This window comes from Haliotis rubra, unplaced genomic scaffold, assembly GCF_003918875.1.
Source record: "Haliotis rubra isolate DU_JTF1 unplaced genomic scaffold, ASM391887v1 Scf579, whole genome shotgun sequence".
In the NCBI taxonomy this organism is placed as follows: Eukaryota; Metazoa; Mollusca; class Gastropoda; order Lepetellida; family Haliotidae; genus Haliotis; species Haliotis rubra.
Genome location: NW_025767278.1, coordinates 603,616 through 622,545, shown reverse-complemented (window position 1 = coordinate 622,545; position 18,930 = coordinate 603,616). Strand labels below are relative to the sequence as shown.

General features: G+C 39.9%; 2 protein-coding genes across 2 annotated transcripts; both read right to left on the bottom strand.

Moving 5' to 3' along the window:
- Positions 1-3,429: 3,429 nt before the first annotated feature.
- Positions 3,430-6,953, bottom strand: LOC124254644. The gene is made up of 3 exons (XM_046688488.1): positions 6,710-6,953; positions 6,254-6,416; positions 3,430-3,963 (listed from the first exon to the last, which is right to left on the bottom strand). Exons 1-3 carry the CDS (start codon positions 6,782-6,784, stop codon positions 3,845-3,847), a joined length of 357 nt encoding a protein of 118 aa, XP_046544444.1. The 5' UTR covers positions 6,785-6,953; the 3' UTR covers positions 3,430-3,844.
- A 5,102-nt stretch (positions 6,954-12,055) lies between these two features.
- On the bottom strand, positions 12,056-17,360 carry LOC124254643. The gene is made up of 5 exons (XM_046688487.1): positions 17,257-17,360; positions 14,322-14,475; positions 13,962-14,030; positions 13,148-13,282; positions 12,056-12,703 (listed from the first exon to the last, which is right to left on the bottom strand). The coding sequence occupies exons 2-5, from the start codon at positions 14,467-14,469 to the stop codon at positions 12,396-12,398; spliced, it is 660 nt and encodes a 219-aa protein (XP_046544443.1). The 5' UTR covers positions 14,470-14,475; positions 17,257-17,360; the 3' UTR covers positions 12,056-12,395.
- Between the last annotated feature and the right edge of the window lie 1,570 nt (positions 17,361-18,930).

Genomic DNA, 18,930 nt, shown 5'->3' with positions numbered 1-18,930 from the left:
GTTCTTTGCGCTTATTCAGTGTAGTTTTGTACCGCATAATGTGATTGATATAATATCAAGTCCGTACCAACGTTTCTAGCGGCAGAGCCTCGTTTTGAGATTTCCACGATTTCCAGATTTCCGTTTGTGAGAGCACGCTGTGCGACAGAGCACGGTGCACGGAGCACGGCGTGTTTGCGAGGATTAGAAGGAGCGTAGTTTTGCAATATACAAGTGCTTAGATGTATCAAATAATACTCATTAATATTTATGCATCCAGTTGAATGAACTGGTCTCAAATTTCTGGACTGGTTATTGTTCTAAGTTGCGCAATAGGACGGAACCCAGTCAGCAGGAAACGAGACTGTTGTGTAATAAATGTTTTGACTTGAATCGATACTCTGCTTGGAATGGTAGACTCTGTTCAGGTTTCTGTGCTCGTTCTTCTTGATTTATCGGCAGCGTTCGATACGATAGACCACAAACAGATTCGTGATTGTCTACAAAACCGGCGGCTCTGTTCAAAGATGGCTTTCGTCATACCTATTGTACCAACAACAGTGACACCTATCAGAACGATCTCAATTTGTGCTCAACCAAAATGTTAGATCTCATACAGAACCTTTCATTTGGTATCCCGCAAGGTTCGATGTTGGGACTGATGATATTCACTCTCTAGTCTTGGGGACTTTACATCATTATGCTGATGACACTCAACTGTTAAGAAAACTCAATGTCAATGATGCTCAATCAGAAGTTGCAGGAGTGTAGGGAATGTGAAGACTTTGATGACCGCCATACTCAAATGGAACGATACCAAGACATTCTATGATTCTCATTGCTCGTTCACCAGCCAACAGAGCTAAACTGGGTGTGAATTCATTTAAAATAGGCGAATCTCCATCAGCCTTACAGTAAAAAACCTGGGGTGTGTTGATAGACTCTACTGTTTCCATGGAGCCACACGTCAGTAACTTATGTAAAATTTGCTATCATCTCATAAGCAATATCTCCATCATACGCCACCTATTAACAACTGACGCAACACACCATCTTGTAAGATCTGAGGTGTTGTCCCGCTTGGACTGCTGCAACAGTTCACTTGGGAACGCGAGCAAGGACCTGCTATCAAAGTTGATGACCCCCACCTCCCCAAAACAATGTGGGTGACACCTCTCACCTCTCTCCCTTAAAATCATTAGTATCAGACACACCCCTTCCCCCAATTTCAATTTGTAACATAGAATGTAATGAGTGTGTTTAATTTTCGTAGTCTAAGCCGCCTTGAGCAGTACGTCATTAACAAAATGTAGTTCAGTAATAACAGCTCACCGAATACACAACCCTGGGGTACACCTACACTGTAGTTTTCTTTTTCCGCACCACTCTAAAACTTGTTTCAATGGTAAATGTAAAAGCATAGTCCACTAAGATCATAGTAAATGTCTGTCAACACTATCAGCCACCATTGTCTTAATGTGGCAGATGCACCGTAACTGTGAGGGTAGTCTGTCTCACAGTCCCTGAACCACATTATTTTCACCACTGCCGATCCCTATCTGCAGTGCTAAAGCACTAAATAAAGCAAGTCTAGATTTCCTCAGGTTCTGAATCTCTGGTCTGCCTGGGGCTCCTTTTCAATTTGAATGAGCTTGTTTGTTACTATCATATTTATATATATTCAGAGACTAACCGTTAGTCTACTGTGAGGGTAGCAGTGTAATTCTCAGGAATGTAACATGCTTTCAGAGAAAGTACATTTCTATAGTATTGTGCAGCGCGTACAATGCTGTGGTAGTCTGTTCTAAACAAACAAATATAATCCAAGAGAGCCCATGCAAGTCTAGAATATGTGGCAAGCAAGAAAGTCTCTGGGCTCCTTTTCATAATATTTTATGATTGCAATTTAGGAACTGTGTTTTTCTGTAAAATATGTTCATTTCAGAGACTAGATGTTAGTCTACGGGTAAATTGGGAACGTAGCACGTGACAACACGTTCATATTAGAAATGTAGACTCCTCTGTTACTGCAAATAAGGAAAACTGCATAATACGTCATAACTGCCAGCATAATTATATGGTTCTATATTTACGGGCCGGTGTCGCATGTTAGGAGTACTGCTGCGCGGTATCAGGCAAAACATATTTCCATTTTTTTGGCATTTATTGTGCCGGTGGGGCAGGACATGCTTACTCTTTTCACGAACACCTGGTGTCATTAGTGATTTTTTCGGTGATCATTCATATAATTATATTTTTGCCTGGTGCGCCAAACGGAATTTGTTTTGGGGAATAGTCAAGACACGGTGATCTTAGTGGTACCATGTTTAGCTGGTTCAGCTTGACCTGAGCTACTCTACATATGCATGACCCGGGAGGTCAAATGGAAAAAACGCCAGGTCGAGTTAACTTCAATAAATAGGGGAGCAGAGAATGTAATTAACGTTCGTTCATGCGAAGCATGCATACATGGATTCGTTACAGAACTTCTCCCGGAATTCAACAATTCTGAAAAAATAATAGTTTTAATTAAATTGTTTATACAGTCATATGCTATGCTGTCTAGCTTGGTTTACTAACTTTACAATGCACATGTATACGTCAGTTACGTTCACAATCCGATTCACTCTCGCTATCCCTCTCTACATCTAGTCCAGTTATCATTTTTTCTATTGCATGAATCGGAAACATTAGACCATCTGTAGCTTCGTTTTTAAAGAAAGCTAAGACACGTTGACGATTTCTCGACACTGAGATCTCAAACGGCGACCTAGTTTCGGCTGTTCGGACAAGTTGACAATCAACTAACAAAGATGCACCCCTTCACAATAACAGACCTAACCAGACCACGCAACGCTGGGTATTCAATTGATCAGGTCAAACTGAACAAGCTGTATGTGCGTGTGTGTGCGTTCGTGCATGTGTGTGTCTGAATGTCCCCCCACATCCGTGATATTGCTGGAATATTGCTAAAAGCGGTGTAAAACCCAACTCACTCACTCATCATATGATACCCAAGCTGTAATGTTGCACAAATTCGAGTTTATGTCTTCGTGTATGGATCGTTGGGGTAGCCTGTTGGATAAAATGTTCGCTCGTCACGCTGAATACCTGGGTTCGATTCTCCACATGGGTGCAATATGTGAAGCCCATGTATTGCTTACAGCGGCGTAAAACCATACTCACTCAAGCTCTGTCCGTATTAGTTAATTCGGGACAAAAATATAACTCGCTGTTCCAAGGCAAGGTGACATGTGTAATCTTCGAACCTGGTTTTCCCGTCCATATTTAGCCTTGACTTCATATCCGGAAACGATTCATATCCTTGTTCATATAACGCACGAGGAAACGATACCTTCTGTGTCAAATGTGACCCATTAAGGCACATCGTACGACCTACATAACCTGCCGATGCAATACATTCCTTTGTAATTATAAAATACGATGGTCTATTATCCCAGAATATTGCATGTCAGACAGACAGACAGTTTTATTTCAGTATACAAGGCCATGGCCCACATTACAGAATAATTTTACATTTTGTTTGATGCTGGTGAAACCAGTAATAGTCATACATTATTGCCTTGAAAACTATGGAACCATTTTTGCACGATGTACTGGCATAATATACCCTTCTAAAGAAAAAGTAGCAATACTTATCAAAACATCATCCTTAGATGACACAAGTCTAACAAGACTATCTTTACACGGGTTACCAATACATAGGTAAGGTGGAAAACATTCTATCTTATACATTTTTTAAACATTGACAATATAATGGTATTAAATATTGCATGTAGTACTGTATATGTTTCTGAGATAGTTTAGCAAAATGAAACACAACTGTTTAAAATGATTGGTCCGTTTATTGGTCAGAGCCACATGCCATCGCCTCGCTCCTCTCTTGGCGGTCTTTCAGCTGGTCAGGCTCTCTGTCCTTCCGGGTCATGGACCTGGTCAAGCGAATGTCCGGATTTGGACTTACTGGAAGAGAAATATGATACTTATTTATTCCCTAGCAACACTGATTGTAAAGTCATCACAGAGAGGTTGTGTCAAATATTTGATATACAAAACATTTGGAGCAGACAACGTACACACAGATACAGCACACATTCGGGCTAGCTAAACATCGATAATCGGAAATATCGTCGATAGGAAAAATATCAATGATTATTAAGATTTCATTCATGGTCTGCTTCTAAATTATGTTCAGGAGGTTGTTTTGTTAATAATCCATACAAAAACATGTCACAACGCTCAAATGATGTGAAATATATTTCTCTTAGACATTTTTGGGCATTTTGCTCAAAGTTACGTCTCCGATAATTATCGATAATCGATCGGTATTTCGTTAACGATTATCGATCTCCAACTCCCTATGATCTATATCGATAGCCAGCCCTAGCACACATGCAATAAATAACTGTAAGTACATAGAAAATCTCACCCGAGTGTCTTTTGATATCAAACATCGAGTTAATAAAGTTACAAAGCTATTTTTACTTTTATCAACGAGTGTTGATATATTTGATATCAGAAGACACAAGGGTGAGATTCTATTTATCATCAAAAATCACTCTTGTTTAGTTTTCAATGAAAAATGTACATCTCTGAACACAGTACTGCCATTAGACTTGCAATGCAGCGATATCATAGCATTGTGACGTCATCAAGTTCATGACGTCATAGCATTGTGGGGGCATTGTACAAAATCTACTGTCAAAACGATATCTCCTAGGAGATATCGTTTGATCTCACACAAGCAATATCTCCTGTGGAGCACGGTTTTGGATGATAAAGTAAACTACGGTTATTACGAACTCAAATTAAGGGACTTCAAATTATAGTTTGTTATAACCGAAGTTCGGTATGCCTATTTCGACTTAAATATATAGCAAGTGGCAGGGAGTAAAGAAATAGTTCTAAATATTCGATATTTTGGTATAAGCTTGTTCGTTATAAGCGTAGTTTACTGTTTTCGAGTTTGTGAGAATTATTTGTGAAAGTATCATACGTAGTTATTACAGGGTTAAGTCCCTTGTGTGAAGTGTTTGACAGTTTCCATATAATGATACTATCATTCAGTAGGTGAAGAAGTTAGGCACACGTTTAAAACACAAGGTATAAAGGCGTGTGATAAGAAACCAAATCACACATAAATCACCTCCCATGTTGGGATGACAACTCTAGCCAGGATTTTGTGGATCGATCTTAGCAGAGGCTATCTTCTTGACAAAGCGTTCCGTGAAGGTCCGGGTTAGAATTGATCTTCAGTAACCCATGCTTGTCGTAAGAGGCGACTGACGGGATCGGGTGGTCAGGCTTGCTGACATTGTTGGCACATGTCATCGTATCCCAATTGCGTTGGTCGATGCTCATGCTGTTGATCACTGGATTGTCTGGTCCAGACTCGATTATTTACAGACCGCCGCCATATAGCTGGAATATTGCTGAGTGCGGCGAAAAACTAAACTCACTCACTCACTCTTGACAAAGCCGTATTATGCTATTGCTAAAATTGCATTATTTAGGTGGGTCATGTGGAAAGTATACAGAGATATTTAATAGGCTGAAATAATTTTTGTAAAAAAAATTATCCTCACTTCACCTTAAATAGATTATGGGTTTTGTTTAATAATGTCTCATTAACATTTGAGCGGACATTACTTGAACTACAGCAAAGTTTTTAAACTGTCAAATATATTCCAGTTAGTAAACTTTAAGCATATGTGACGAATGTTAGGAAGGCACAGAACCATTCGTACGTACGACACATACTATAGAACTATTATTCTAATTGTATTATACAGTGTGTGCTGCATGTGGTGCCTCTTGAGTCAGTGAATGAGTGAGTATGGTTTTACTCCGCTTTTGGCAATATTTCAGCAATATCACAGCAGGGACACCAGAAATGGGCTTCACACATTGTACCCATGTGGGGAATCGAACCCGGGTCTTCGGCGTGACGAGCGAACGCTTTAACCACGAGGCAACCCCACCCACCCGGTGAATCTTGAGTGTAGGACTCAACCCCAAAATGTACTGAAGCTTACAGAGAAATTGCAACCACAAATACTGTGACAATCGTTACAATACTATTCAGTGAAAAAAGGTTTTACTTCCCCTTTCTGTTTCATAAATTTATATTGACTGTTTTAATAAACCTCATACTATATTTATAAATAATTTTATCTTCAAAATATGCAATAAGTATCGCTTTTGTATATGTAATTGTTCAATTTTTAATATGTATATAATGTGTTTCACTTACCTCTCTGTGGAGCAGGGGTCCGGCTCTCGCCCTCCTCCCCGACCTGCTCAACAGTTGTTCTGGGGGAAGAATTTTTTTTCTTCTTAGGGGGACGAGGTGGAGAGTCACCTAACCCTCGCTTCACCATTTTCGACATTCTGCTCTTCTGATAATCGATATCGATCTAGAAAATATTAATATGCACAAAAACAGTAGTCAAAGTTCATAACATATTCCTGAAAGTATACAATTACCAGTACAAACGACAAGGACACACACAGATACGATGACCTTTAGAGACAGTGATGAGTCAAATACATGTAGATCATTAACTAAAACGCATCATTACCGGACATTATTATTTGCTTAACTTGGTACAATATAGATCATTAAGAAACTAAATAAACCTAAACTTTGCCATTAACAATACAAGTTTCAAACATGTGTGTAAGGGAGTTCAAATATACAACTACCTACCTCAGAATTACTGAACAGGAAGAGCTGTACAGAGATGAGAGGTGTATCTTTTACTTCAAAATTTGGATCGGGCATTACAGTTTCCTAGATACGTGTGTTATACCTAATATAGAAGTGCTTCATTTAGTCAGCCAAGTCTCCAGACACGCAGTGACTAAACTTAGCTCTATAGAAAACACATCACGCTTGAGTGCCAAATTATTCATGCTCTGATTGAAATACTATGGATATTTTCAGTTCAATCTTACGTTAATGGCACAACTACTCTGATTATGTTCACTCGTTACGATCATACGAGGATATTCCATTTTCCAGAGGCGGGGAACCCCCTTGTCCCCATTTAGAGGCAGGGAAAACCCTGTTTCCTTTTAGAGGGCGGGAAAACCCTGAACATTATGATAATGTTATTGTGACGAACGCACAAAGGCATATTGCAGCTTTGCTGACATAACTTCAAATATACACCTTTCAAATTTCTTGCTAAAAAGAATACAGTTTACATTACAAAGAATTGCAGGTGTTGTGTCCATTTCGTGGGGAATCCCCTGAGTGCGCAGTACGTTTGCACACGTTCCTCAGCGCGCATGCGCAAATGAATCATACTTGATTTAATATGATGATAAGGTTATGTCCTCGGAAGTAAGCAGCTGTTTGACAACTCATCATAATGTGATTAAATATTAAATAAAATTAAATATTTTAACTTTATAGTAAGAAGTTGTTAATCGATTTAAATTATATCACATTACCCTGACTGTTGTGAATGATGCCTTAGTATATAAGGAGTGAGTGAGTGAGTATAGTTTTACGCCGCTATTAGCAATATTTCAGCAATATCACAACGGGGGACACCAGACATGAGATACTAGTATCTTAGGACAAAAAACCTTCTAAGGAATGCAGCTGCATTGCTATGTCAATAAATATACTACTTCTACTTCTACTAACCTAACTTAAATTACTTTGATTCGGTTGTGAGGGACAGAATACGGTCATCCTTTTCGCCAACACGTGGCGTCATTACTATTAGATAGTGATTCCTAATATGACATAATCCGAATCATATGACGGACTTTCATCAGGGATATGCTAAGATTTGTGTCGTCCTACTTTACACGAATGTATCTGAGAGAAAGATTAACCTGTTGCTTACTTGTGACAAAATATGTGTTAAAGCTGCATGGGTTATACTGACTGTTTCCTGTACATAGATTTTGACAGTGTCGTAAGCTTGTGTTAAATGAATCACCATCAACTAGAGATGATGCTAGTCCAGTTACTTTAGGTGGGTTGGTGGACAATGACATGAGTGTGTATTAAACATTTGTGCCAAGGTCATTGTCGTCGTGCGGGCTGGATTCAATAGAACGTTTATTGGAGCAGAACAACCCGTAATGCATTAAGACTTTTGTCACGTGACCAGGCATTAATGCGTGTTTGTGAAACATAATACATAGGTTAACGTCTTCTTTACACATTGAAACACCGTTGTGAAGAAATAAAGTCTGGTGTTTAACGTTGCATTCAGGATTATTGCACTTACATAATGCCTGCATGCCAACGTGTACATGCGTGCGTGCGTATGTACCTACGTGCTTGTACTATTTCTCCTTTATACAGTGCTAGTCCTCTGAGATCACAGGAACACATAGACTCCCTGGTGAGACACAGTATAATTACTCGGAGCAGGCCAGGCAGGGTAACAAGAAGTAGTATATTTATTACATACTGATAATTTTAACATCAACATCCATAAACGAAGTCCAAATTCTCCCAAATGTAAACTAAAGACTGTTCACGTCTTTGTTCAGGCACGCCGGTAAGACATAGTTCGATAATCGAAAATAAAACATAAAACGAGACACACATATTTGTATCGGTGTCAATATTTTTATTGTCGTTGTATGAATAACATCAGCATTTACAAAACTATTCATCAAACAATGGGACCCTTTGGGGGGTAAACGACAAAACTCGTTGCTGACGAACGTGTAATAATAACTACAAACAAGGCGCGCAATGGGAAAGAAGAGAGCGTAAATGAAGAAAAAACAATTTACAGTGTCGGTTAGCATGAATTCAGGTACCAACTCGTAACTCGAGTACTTTCAAACAGGTGATCTCGCCCTCACAGAATCGCTCGTTCGGTGCCGATGTACTGACAGACTTGGCGATCAGCTGGATCGGTGTGAAGTTTCTACCCCGAAATGAAGAATTTGGTGAAATGCATATGTTTACATTGCCATTGTTGGGTTGTGTCGCAATATAGCGGACAGAAAACTTTATTGAGCCATGACGTAATGATAATCTCACTGAACATATCAAATGTTTGTCGCTGCAATGAAAATATCGCTTTTCTCAAACTCAGAAATCTCAGTCTTTAACACTTAAAGGCACAATGTCACGCTTTTTCGACGTTTTTTCGATGTTGGTCTATAATATATATATATTTCAACTGTATGTTTATGTTTATTTTTAAACATCTTGTAGGCTTTATGAGTCAATGAAATATAGCGAACTTGCACAATGGGCATGCAGACTTATCCGTCTTTGGCACCAACTCGAGGAAAGTCAGTTTGAGTGTCACATGGAGACGTGTGGTGGCGCTGAAGTCAATACCTCGTGTGACCACCGTGGGCATCCAGAAGTGCACGGCATCGCCTCGGCATCGAACGAATAAGTCTCAGAATCTCGTGTTGCCCAATCGCAGCCCACTCTGCCTGTAGTGCCTGTGCGAGTTGCTGAAGTGTCTGGGGCTGAGGGTTACGGCGTCGCACCCGTCTGTCCAGGGTATCTCACAGATGTTCGATCGGCTTTAAGTCCGGTGATCTTGAGGGCCAGGGGATTACATTGATGTTGTGGTTCTGGAGGAAGTCTCTAGTGTGACGTGCTGTGTGGGGCCTGAAATTGTCCTGTTGAAACAACTCCCTCTGGCGATCAATGATTGGAAGGTGTGGGCGTAGGATATCGTCACAGTACCCTTGAGCTGTCAGGTTGCCCTGGATCATCACCAAATCACTTCTCCTACGGCACGTGATCGCTCCCCACATCATAACACTGTCCAGGCCAAATCTCTCCACCTGGGAAACGCAAGCGTCGGCGAAACGTTCACGTCGACGTCTGTACACCCGCATTCTTCCATCGCGTCGTTCCAGTAGAAACCAGATTCTATGCCTCTACGTCCAGGCCTGAACGTTGGTGCACCATTGAACTCGATGTCGACGATGTTGTTGTCGAAGCACAGGGCCAAAACAAGGTCTTCTGGCACGTAAACCAGCCTCTCTCAACCTGTTCCTGACGGTCTGTGCAGAAAGCCTCTTCAATCCGGGTATTTGTCGAGCGGTACTGGTCGCCGTAGCTGTTCGATGACGCAGGTGATGTACCCGGATGTAGCGATCCTGCGCCGCCGCTCGAGGTCGCCCACTACGAGGGGCATCTGCTACCGCATTCTGCCGGCGATATCTCTCCCAGAGCCGTGAAATGGTGCTTTGGTGAACATTCATGCGTCGGGCAACTGCACGTTGAGACTGTCCAGCTTCAAGCAAACCAATGGCGATATGACGGTTGGCCTCACTTAGACGTGGCATTTTGCGTTCGTCAACAATATTCCAAATACAGTGAATAATCGACAGACAGCGATCAACCTTTTATACCCATCATTGAGACTATCTGATCACCAACTTTCACGTGCATTGCATGTGAATTGTGTATTCTGTGACACTTCACGCCGCAATTGAAAATCATGCTTTTGAATACGGGTATTTTACGGATGGTGCGTTTTGTTGTGATGTTTCAAAACATAAACACCATAGGACTCATAAACAGAGCAAAACCTTTTGTAAAATGAATCACGTTTTAATTCATTGCTACATGAAATTGCTATTTTCATGATGTGTTTCTTTTGGGGAGAGTATATATATATATTGTGGCATATGCACTCAAATTAGCTTCCTATTGATACAATAAAAGACGTATTATTCCTTACGACTTGCCTGAAATCGATAATTGAAACTTCGAGGCGCACAGCTTCCAAACAGTTAACACTTGCTATTTATGGAATGTAAACGATTACTCCGTACATCGAAAACTGTTGCACGCGGTGTTGTCGGTGTTTGCCGAACTGGCCTCAATCACATGTTGCGTTATAGGATATTCGTAAAGAGCGTTCCAAGGGACACAAATCTATGGTGTTCGCTTGAAATAAAGTTTGATCGATAGAGGGCGCGAGAGTCGATTTAATGCAACGTTGCATAATTCATTCGATTATAGTAATTTCATATTGTAATCTTAGTTTTTCGGAATAAATTACATGGTAGCTTCGCTGGGGGCTGATAGTTAGCATTAATGAGGGAAATGAAATATTGACTTTTAGAGAAGTGTGCCTTTAAGTATGAAATGAATTAACCATTTTCATTGAGTACATACAACAGCTGCATCGTTTTGTTCATGGTCCTACTAGTACTTCATCTAAATAATGACCATCAGTACAAATGCGAACATGAGTGCAAAGATTGATATTGTGAAGAACGCGAAACGCCCTTTAGTCACTCAGACACTTAGTCTTTTCTTTCAAAAATCTTAGCAAATACTACACCTGTCAGATAATTCACGGTAATGGGATTGTGTGAGTCTTGGCTATTTCAACACTTGGTCTGTCTGGAATACCCAATAAATCTATATATAGGCCTTAGGTAAACGCTAGGTTGCACATTCCTCTGTGCGCACCGGATGGTGTACAGACTGCAGCATGACAGTGGACATTCCGATTGTGAAATACTTGAACGATCAGCTTTGTCTACCGACAGTATAATGGTCAGTTTATATATGATTCTGGAACGCGTTTTATCACTTTGATATAAAAAAAATAACACAATAAGTCTGGTTTGGTTGCAGTTTGTAAATAATCGAATCTGAACCAGACGATCCAGTGACCAACAGCATGAGTGTCAATCTACACAATTGGGACACAAAGGCATTGAGTAAGTGAGTTTAGTTTTACGCCACACTCAGCAATATTCCAGCTATAAGGCGGTGGTCTGAAAATATTCGAATCTGAACCACACAATCCAGTGATCAACAACATGAGCATCAATCGACAGTTGGGATACGATGACATGTGTCAACCAAGTCAGCGAGCCTGACCACCCGATCCCATTAGTCTCCTCTTAAGACAAGCATGGGTTGTCGAAGACCAATTCTAACCCGGATCTTCACGGGTGTAACACGATAAGTAGGGGCACTGTTCAGATCTCCACGGTGTCAGTAACGTCCGACACAAACGGTCTGAATAACCGATATGCACAGGTTTGGACGTATAGTATGTATTTCACAGAATTAACAGAAGACAAAGATCCACACCTGTTTATTAAAATAGATTGAAGGTTAACAACATTGTCATTTTTTTCCTTGAGTTGTAAAACAATATAGACTTTTAATACCATATTAAACTCCAGATACCAATACAAAGGGACCGATACATTTAACATGGACAATATCAGGAAAAAGGCGTTCGTGAGGGTTAGTCTCAGAATGTGGATGACAATATTTATGGGCATGGGTATATTACTCTAAGGATGACGGGAGGGGTTCAAAAACAGCTCCATGACTTTTGTATTCCATGGGGTGCATAACAGTGGACCTTCACTGACTCACTGACCCAGCCACCCACTCACTCACTCACCCGCTCTCAGCCACACAGGAGTGTCGCATTCAAACTACCAGCGTCATTTCTTGGGGGCAGCTGCTTTAGATCCGTGGAACGAACGCATGCTTCCGCTTCACCGCCATCTCGGTTACACGCACATGGCATGGTGGAGGTTGAGTTCATACTCTCTCTGTTATCAAATCCCGAGTCTACACTGGCATGCCGGCCTGTCGTGTTAGTTGAAACGGCATCGTCTGTCGGTTCCGTGATGTCCATGTCGACTACCTCATCATCGCCTGTCTGTGTTAGTGGGCTTGTTTCGGGACTGTTCGGGATTTCCAGGTCATAGACTGGACATATTAAATGCACATGTATGTAGTTATTGTTACCATTAAAGACACACCAAACAGAATTCGAACTTTATGACGGCCGCCTGTAAATATTCTACATTTGACAACAATAAACCGGTGATCGATATGATGAGCAACGGTTTAACGCCATTAGGTTAGTAGTGCTTAATAAACTGTGAAATAAAGTTTAGCGGTAGAATTTTCTGAAATCTTTCGTTCAAAATTTAAATATATGTTAATCATAAGATATAAAAGAATATATTATTGCAAAAGTCTAGATTTTGATCTTTAAATAGTATTGTCCAAACAGTGATTCGAACCCCTTTGCCTACGACACCTTCTAGACATCCAGCATCCTACTCTCAACGGAGCCTTCTACTTTGAACTGCCCTCATGCAACGCATGAAACATAGTGTATGAGATCAAAAAGATAGGAATTAGTACCTGAATATCTGCCATGTCCTGCACGTGATGTTTTGAGTTTTTTCATTAACTTGTATATTTTCAAACCAAGTAATCCACATAGTATCGTAAGGATGACGGCAATGGAAGTTGATATGATGAAAGGATAATGTAGACCTGAGGAAGAAGAAGCATGAAAAATGTTGATGATGCAGATACATATTTAAACGTTTCACTTAAAGAACGCCATCGAGCGATACCCAGAGGCAGTAAGACCTCAAGTAACACGTGACCATAATACGTCAAAATGGCAGTTCAACAATGTGCGCCAGACATAACAGCGATTGATGACTCATATGTTATAAAACAGCCCAATACATAAAGTCAAATGTGGGTATGATAAATGGTGAGTGTAGTTTTACGCCGCACCCAGCAATATTCCAGCTATATGGCGGCGGTCTGTAAATAATCGAGTCTGGACCAGACAATCAAGCGAGCTACAGCATGAGCATCGATCTACGCAGTTGGGATACTATGACATGTGTCAACTAAGTCAGCGATCCTGACCACCCGATCTCGTTATTCGCCTCTTACGACAAGCATTGGCTACTGAAGATCAATTCTAACCCGGATCTTCACGGGTCTTATAAACAGTTTTTGCCATGAACTCTTGATGACGACTACATTTATCGATATAAATTGACCAGTTAATCAATTATAGAAAATCAATGCGAAATAATACCAATCTTGACAATCGTCAGAAACAAATTCCGTTTTGTGTAAAGGGAAAAATAGCTTTGACAATATGACGTATTATTTATAATGAGATCCATATTCAACATTGGCGATTATCTACCGTTATGAGCTGAAATTCCATCTGTATATCCTCTACTGTATGACTGGTTCTTTAATTGTTGCCATAAATCTGAAACCAAAAATATATATATATTTTTTTTATTTTTTTAAATAACCACGAAAAGCACCTTTGTTATATCCATAACAAATCTCTTTAAAAAACGACTCGATTGTAAAATTCCAACACAATAATAAGCATGTGTCACTATTTTGTGACACAAACTAACACATTACTGTAAGTTTGTTGTTTAACGCCGCAATATTCCAGCTATATGGCAGCGGTCTGTAAATAATCGAGTCAGGACCAGCCAATCCAGACAGCATAAGCATCGATCTACGCAACTGAATTTATTGAACTTACCTTCACAGAATTCGTTGCACTGGCGTGGCATATCCGTCGTCCAACACTGGTTAGAAGCATCCTTACACCAGTAACATCTTTCCCTGGTCTTCTCGCAGTACTGAGCGCCCCGTTCACAGATGTCCTTGTAACACTTAAACGTAGACATTTCTATCTGAAATTGAAGTTAAACGCTAAAATTAAAACTTAGCATTTCGAAAACGACAGTATAAAGATTAGGATGTATATACGTTGTGTATTTGTACCAAACAGACCTCTTTCTGTAAAGACGTGGTTCAATGCAAGCACGCTTATACTAACTTGAAAGCTGAATAGTTGTGTTTGAGATTATGCCACCGTGCATGCATTCCAATAACTAAAAACTAAAGAAGCTGCAAAGGTTGTCAAAATCAACTGTCATTCGTATCCCAAAGTATTCCCGAAATGTCCCTCTTGTGAAAATCTCTAAATTGTGAACCGCCTCTACAGAGGAATTCACTGATGTTCAATTGTCGATAAGGTAGAGGTAATTTAAAAGAAACTTTCATTCAAACCGTTGATAAAAAACATGTTTCAGAAAATAATTTTCATTTTATTTATAATTCCCACGTCACTTAGACTAGGAGAAAGTCTAGCCCAAGCCGTTCCTCGAGAACTCACACTCTTTCTTCGAGAAATCCCAATCCTTTGAAATGTCAGGTAAGCTTTGATCAATAAAACGACTTGATATTTGTACTACCGTAAACATTCTCAACATAAGACCTTTCACTTCTTCACACAATGGCTAACATTTGAGTTAATACCTAAATCTAAACCCCAGATATATATCTACATGGTACGATCACGGTGTGATTTTACTTTAAACAGTCATGGACACTAACAAGCATTGACTTGAAGCACAGAACAGAGGCCGAGTGATGTTTCGCTTGCAGTATTTCATGATAACTCAGATTTCGGATGGTTTACTGCATGGACTAAGGTGGGGTTATCACTAGAGGTGGCTATTTATGCCGTGTAGTTAGATAGTGTTACGATGACTGTCTCGGTCTGTCACAGTGTGAGGTAATTGCAGGTGGATCATTTACCCAAGCTACAACGTTACGACTTTCATGAGAGAATGTTATTCTCTCTATATATATGTTATACACGGATTTATTACAACACTGGATATAACGTGAATATAATCTTATGAGTTGAATAGTGTTTCTTGGCTATGTTTCACTGGATAAGTGCAAAATCTATACTATGATGAGTTTGCACCTTAACTGTAAAACAAAAGGTGAGTGCTGCGTTATTAGATAAGTGAGTGTGTCGGTGGGTGTTCGTGCCCACGTGTCTGTGCGTGTAGGTGTGTTTGTGTGTCTGTATGTGCGTGTGTGTTGGCATGTCTGCGTTTGACTTTGTGTCTGTTTGTTCGAGAATGTGTGTAAACAACATACGCCCTGCGTTCTTAGATAAGGTGTGTGTGTGTGTGTGTGCGTGTTGACATGTCTGTCTGTGTCTTCGTGACTGTGTGTAAATGTGCTCGCGCGTGCGTGCGTGCGTACATGCATGCGTGCGTATGTGTGTGTGTGTGTGTGTGTGTATGTGTGTGTTACATACGTCCTGTCACAGTGTTCTTAGATATTATAGATGTGTGTACTTGGCTGTGTGTGTCTCTCCATGTCTCTCTCTGCGTCTCTGTGACTAAGTTTGTGTGTGTGTGTGTCTGTGTCTGTGTGTGTAAATTACATACGTTCTGCGTTCCTAAAAACAACATTCTTAAAATGTCATTTCAATATAAGACAATGTCTCTTTCTGAACCTGAGAGTTCATTACGTGAAGATATTTACATCTAAAAGAATTTGAATGAACAATAAAATATTGTGATTAAAAGTCCAAGTGAAAATACCGAAATAGTAAATACATTGACACAAAAAGAAAATTTTGCACGACTCGAATGTATTGTTAGAAATACCCTATGTATTTGAAACAAAGTCCCCAAAGCTTCGCAGTTTCTTCATTCAACAATGGCAGCGCTTCATATTCTTAACTTCACACAACTACATATTTCTAAATGGAAATATAAAATAAATCAGTAACGTTTCACCTATGACGACCGGTAAACAGTATGGACATCTTGACATCAAAATGTATGGTTTACATATAAACAATAGAAGAGCACAATTATATTGTCAGTGAGTTAGGGTCTAACGCAGCTATCATCAATGTCAGGGAAGTGGTAAGGAAATATATATATTACAATGATTATCTAATACCCATAAAAGGTATAATGATATAAGTTCAGCCTGTTTATGGAATGTCTCTGCATTGACCGAACGTCATCAGTCAAAATATGTGACCACCTGGGCTCTGTTCCACAAACCGATCGTAGCTCGAAGGTACGACTGTCGTAAGTTTGTGTTAAAGTAAGGGAGTTACGATCACCTTAGCGCTACGATCGCTTTGTGGAACGGGGCCCTTAGCTTCAATGACATCCAGGGCCTAGATTTCCGCTAAGATAGTCGTAAGTCCAATACATTAACATTACCTTACGACTATCTTAACGCTAAGAGAGCTTCGAAAATCTAGGCCCAGGGCCCGAGCTTCAATGACATCCAGGGCCTAGATTTCCGAAGCTCTCTTAGCGCTAAGATAGTCGTAAGTGCCATACATTAACATTACCTTACGACTATCTTAGCGCTAAGAGAGCTTCGAAAATCTAGGCCCTGGTCCCTATTCCACAAACCGATCGTAGCGCTACGTCTGTCGTAAGTCTGTGTTAAATTATGGGAGTTACGATCATCGTAGCTCCACGATCGCTTTGTGGAACGGGGCCCTGTACAGGTAACTCCATTCACTTATCACCTGGACTATATCAACAAACACCCAACATGACATTCTCAAAGACCAGCTAGGTACACATCATGTTACCATGACAACATGTACTGCTGAGAACATTGAACACGATACTTACTGTAGTTGCTGTTAGAATTCGTATGGTTTCCTATAAACTACGCAGCCGTGAAAAGCATGTTCCTATACGTTATGTAATGTATTGCATGCAATTTAAATATAGAACCTCGTCAATAAATCAATGTGCATATCGACGTAGTAGCTAAAAATAGATTTGCGACTGTCAAGGTGCTATGAAGTTGTTCTGCACTGGAGCTAACTCGATTTATTGAAATTTTGAATTGACAAAGAAGTAAAATAAATATGGGTAATAAGCTCCTGTTGCATCAGTAGCTCAAATGTACATGCGTCAATTTATTTTAGCCTCCGTTTGTCAATCATTACGGTTGCCAAAAATAGTATTTCGGAATTCTCCGTGTATACTCTTTCATGTGTTATACATGCTTGACAACTAACTTTATATTATAATTTTGAATTTAAAGTGAGATCATTTGTGTGTGTTTGTTTGGTTTTTTTGGTGAACAAAAGATAAACTGTGACTTTTGTTTTCAATATAATGGTATACTTGCGGTCATTAGAATACTACGGAAATTTGATGTACTTTCATTTCAATATTACGTAAATAGCACAACTGGTCATGTTATATTCACTCATTGTGAAAACGATGATACGAGGATATTCTATTTCCCATAAGCTGCGAAACCCCCAGTCCCCATTTAGAGGCAGGGAAAGCCCCGTTCCCTTTTAGAGGGGTGGGGAAAACCCAGTCCCCCTTCAGAGGCTAGGGAAACTCTGAACATTATGATCATGTTATTGGGTTGGGCGCACAAAGGCATGTTACAACTTTGCTGACATAACTTCAAATAGACACTATTCAAATGTCTTACTGTGCAGTTTACACAAAGAATTGTAGCGTGCTGTGTTCATTTTGTGGGGAATCCCCTGAGTGCGCAGTACATTTGCACACGTTCCTATAGTCTGTCGGTGTCTGCACATGACGCACAAACTATGCACATAAGGCAGACCTTTTTTTGCCATTGATGTTCCCCAATCTGGCCTTGCACCTGATTGATGTTTGTTTAGTGGCTTAATGATGAGATGTCTTGATTAACTAATCAACTGAGTGATCAATCAGGATTAATTACATTTACCTATTTGAGTAGGTATTCACCTACATTTAACCGTGTTCACTTAATAATAGTAATTTGAAAAGTGTTCATTGGTGTAATTTGAAAGTGTTCATTGGAACACTACTTTTGGGAATGGTAATTTGTCAATGGCATCAATCCCAGCAATGGTAGAGGTACATCTAGGTCACAAGTTTCTACCAACTGCTAGAGGTGGTAGATATATATATATAGGGATTATGTACAGACTGAACAAGAGGAAACGAGATTGGATTTCACAGACACAGACCTAATTTTTCCCTCGAAAAGCTAGAAGGTCTGCTTCATGTGCATAAACCAGTCAGTCAACCTCACTTTTGGGACTGCATTTTTTGCAAATATCTTTTTTGTTATTCTTTTCAATATAAATGTGTTTACATGTACCTTCATGTTTCTCCGTGACTTAACAGAAACTAGTTTTTAAAGTCACGGTGATCGCCTAATAAAAAAGTTGCCTATGTAACTATAATTTATTTTTCGTGATTGTTTTGATCGCCTCATTCCGGGCGTGGGTTCAATTGATGTAATGTCTGACAGGTGTCCTTAGCATGTGACGCCATCCATTAAGT